Source organism: Myotis lucifugus, unplaced genomic scaffold (genome assembly GCF_000147115.1).
Source record: "Myotis lucifugus unplaced genomic scaffold, Myoluc2.0 scaffold_3, whole genome shotgun sequence".
NCBI lineage: Eukaryota > Metazoa > Chordata > Mammalia > Chiroptera > Vespertilionidae > Myotis > Myotis lucifugus.
Genome location: NW_005871051.1, coordinates 5,375,226 through 5,378,791, shown reverse-complemented (window position 1 = coordinate 5,378,791; position 3,566 = coordinate 5,375,226). Strand labels below are relative to the sequence as shown.

Below are 3,566 nucleotides of genomic sequence, written 5' to 3'. Positions count from 1 at the left end.
GAAAAGCATAAAGAATTCTTTATTTCAGAGGTAATTGGTTCTAACATTTTTTTTAGAAAACATTAATATCTATATACTAAATGGATTTTCTTATAAGAGAATATTTTATATACAAGAGCGGTATCCTTCTCTAATAGCCACTCTTATGGCTTGGTTGTATATGCCGTAGATATTAGTTCTATTTATTAGGTTGTAAATCTTGGCCAGATTATTTTTCTGTGCCTCAGTGTACTCAGCTATAAAATATGAATCATAACAGTACAATTCACTAAATCTAATCTGTAGAGGAATTAGTAGCACAGTGCCTGACTAGAAACTACTCACTAAATGTTAGCTATTAGTATTACTTCCATTGAAAATGCTTTGGTTTGATATACCAAGTTCAAATGCTAATGGAGAACTATTTCTTTATTTTATTATTAGTTACTATCAGTGTGATTACTTTTTTTAATTTGCTTTAACATTTATTCAGAAGAAGTCTACTTATTTACATTATAATCCACCTTTAATTCACTTTAAATATCATGGAACTCCTGAGCAACCCTGCCTGGAGAGGAGTCCTGTGGGGTAGCAGTGTCTAGGCTTTTGCCGTTTTGCTCAGTCATTAGTTGGGGGAACTCCAAGAAGAGCAGGACGTTGGTTCAAAAAGTGAGATGGACCTGAGGGAGCTAACAGCTGGCAGCTGGAAGTCCTCACACTTTTGAAGGGGGTCTGAGAAGTGAGTCTCTATCTGCCACATGAATTTATTTAAATCTTGAAATAGTAGAACTGGTAGAAAACTCTTAGAATTTTGAGAACATATTTTGAAACCTGTCTAGCCAGTAATAAATTCATAGAATTTACTTGATATGGTACTATCTAATAATATAAAAACAATCTGAAAGTTTACATTTCTGATCATCTATAATAAAAGCATAATATGCTAATTAGACCGATGTCCTTCTGGATGAGGCTGGGGCTGCGAGGGCCGAGTCCCTCGCATGAATTTCGTGCATAGGGCCTCTAGTAGATTTATAAAAGCAAATGAAGTTTAATAAAGTAAATGAAGTTTGTGTTAACAGTCAATGTAGGTATAAAAACAGGAGAATGCCCCTGTGCTTGACCCAGTATATCTCAGTTATCTAATTCTCATAGGAAATGCAGGCAACAGAAATGTTTTCTAATTTAAACAATTCCTTATTATAGCTACTCAGTGCAGTACAATTGGTGATTTTTTGTATTGTATCAAACTTACTGCTATAAAACGACATTTCTAATTCACATACATGAACTGACTCTTAAGAATTTGGCTTGAGAATTTATATAATCAGGGATAGGCTTAGCTTGATAAAATACAATTCAGAATTTTAAAAAATTATTAAAAGTATATTTTATTTGTCCCCTATTGTACATTTGTATTACATTAAATAAGAACTTTTTTGTTGGCACTCACAATACTTTGAGATCATGTGTGTTGTACATATGGGAATTCTTTGAAGTCTTAAGACATTGTTGAGTCTAAAGAATTTGGAGTATAATGTCTAAATTGAACAATGTGGCTTTAGATGTGGTATGTGTGTATTGCTTTTAGAACTTATTTTACTTATATTTTATGGATTCAGTCATTATTACAAGCAGCATGTAAAGACTTTTCTTCATACGGCCACCAGAGAGCATTAGTAGAAAGGGTAAGAAGATGTAACTTTTTGGAAAACGACTTCACTGGGTTAGATTTTAATACTTGCTTCCTTTCATTTTTACTTTCTAATATTTCTAAGTGAGTATTGATGTTATTTTTCTCTGGGACATTTAAGGATGAAAAGTACTACTTACGGTCACTTGGGGAAGACCCTAGAAAGGTAAGAATTCTGAATATGAAACAATTGCTTCAAGCTTAAATGGATGTATATATATAAACTGGCACTATAATTTTTATACTTGCTGCCTGTCATATGATCTGTTTTATCGTTTTTCATTCTTTCCTTAATGATTCGAATAAGTATGATTATTAAAAGTTGATAACTTAGTTTTTCAAGTAGGACCATAGAATCTTAGTGTTTAAAGTCATCTACTGGTAATCTGTACGTAATTAAGAAATTCTTTCTATTGTGTATTTTACAGATTGCAATTCACCTAATAAAATATAAACTTAAATAATTATAAAAATTCTGAATAACTCATTATATAAGCTTTGACATGCATTCAGAGTCTAATTTATATGGCTGTAGTGCTAAAGAGTATCCCTAAAATAATTAAGTAAGATTACATTAGTTCTTTGCCTTCATTCTCCTTCCTCAGACCACAGATTTACATAGTTGATAACATTCAAGTTGATGACTCCTAAACTTAAAATACTTAATGTTAGATAACAACTGTATGAATCTTGCTTAAAGTAGGAAGAACCTTTCTATAAATGAAGCATATTAAGCTAAATAGTGTTAAATCTGCAGTCTTGTTACACAGTGTGTATTACTTCATTGGTGGCTATGGTCATGTCCTAGTATTTTAAAGCAGTGAACAGAGTTTCACTCCATTTCTCTTTTGTATCATGGATTCTGATGGCAGTCTTAGATAAAATAAGCATTGTGCCAGTGTTGTTTTGTTAAAATTCTTATTGTGTTCCTCTCAATGCAGGATGTTGCAGATATCAGAAAGCAGTTTCCTTTATTGGAAGAAGATATTAAGTTTCCAAAATTTTTCAAAGAGGAGCAGTTCTTTTCCAGTGTTTTTCGAATTAGCTCACCGGGATTACAACTTTGGACCCACTATGATGTATGCTACACAGATGAGAAATCTAAGCTACTGTAGATGTTTACCATTGATAGATTTAACAGTCACAGTTTCAGCTCTGTGGGCTACCCTAAGTATCTTCGACATGTAATTTGCTAAAACATGAGGTTGAAAACAGATGCTCTGCAAGGCGGTGATATGGAAATGAATTGTTAGCTAACACCAAAGCCTAGTTTATCACATTTGCATTCTCAGTGGTCTTGTTATTGATTCATCAACTATATATATAAAAGGCTAAGTGACCAGTCGACGGGCCGGTCAGTGGCTATGATGCATACTGACCACCAGGGGGCAGACAACGCAGGAGCTGCGGAGCGACAGCAACTTTGCAGAGTGCCCTCGCACTCCGGGACTCCTTGGGGGATGTTGGACTGCCAGTTTTGGCCCAATCCCCACAGGCCAGGCTGAGGGATCCCACTTGCCAGAGGGACCCCACTCACTCTAGATGCCCTTCGAGCCCCAGCGCTGCCCCCAGGGTGCCAGCTTGGGCCAGGGAAAGACCCGTGAGAAGGGTGGCTTCCAGGGCATGTCCCCGCCCATCTTCGCCCAGTCCCTCCCCCTCCAGGCACCACCTAGTTAAATGTCCTTTCCATGTGCACAAATTCGTGCACTGGGGTCTCTAGTCATATATAACGTTTTATTAGGTGTTTTTGTTTTGTTAACACATGAGAAGTGGCCACCAGATGAGGAGGAAAATGGTGGAAGTAGAAAAAGGTGATAAGGTGTGGTATGAGTCAGAAGCCTGTGGACAGCCATTTTCACTCATCAGAAGGGCTCAGGGATATATCCCCTGAGAG

The 3,566-nt window shown here is 36.2% G+C and overlaps 1 protein-coding gene across 1 annotated transcript in view; it reads left to right on the top strand.

Annotated features, from left to right (window-relative positions):
- The window catches only part of TYW5 (tRNA-yW synthesizing protein 5), a 17,028-nt gene that overhangs the window by 5,967 nt on the left and 7,495 nt on the right, over positions 1-3,566 (top strand). The window contains exons 3-5 of the mRNA XM_023763132.1: positions 7-30; positions 1,794-1,838; positions 2,614-2,751. Of these exons, the coding sequence (XP_023618900.1) occupies positions 7-30; positions 1,794-1,838; positions 2,614-2,751 (207 nt within the window). The remainder of the gene's footprint in view (positions 1-6; positions 31-1,793; positions 1,839-2,613; positions 2,752-3,566) is intronic.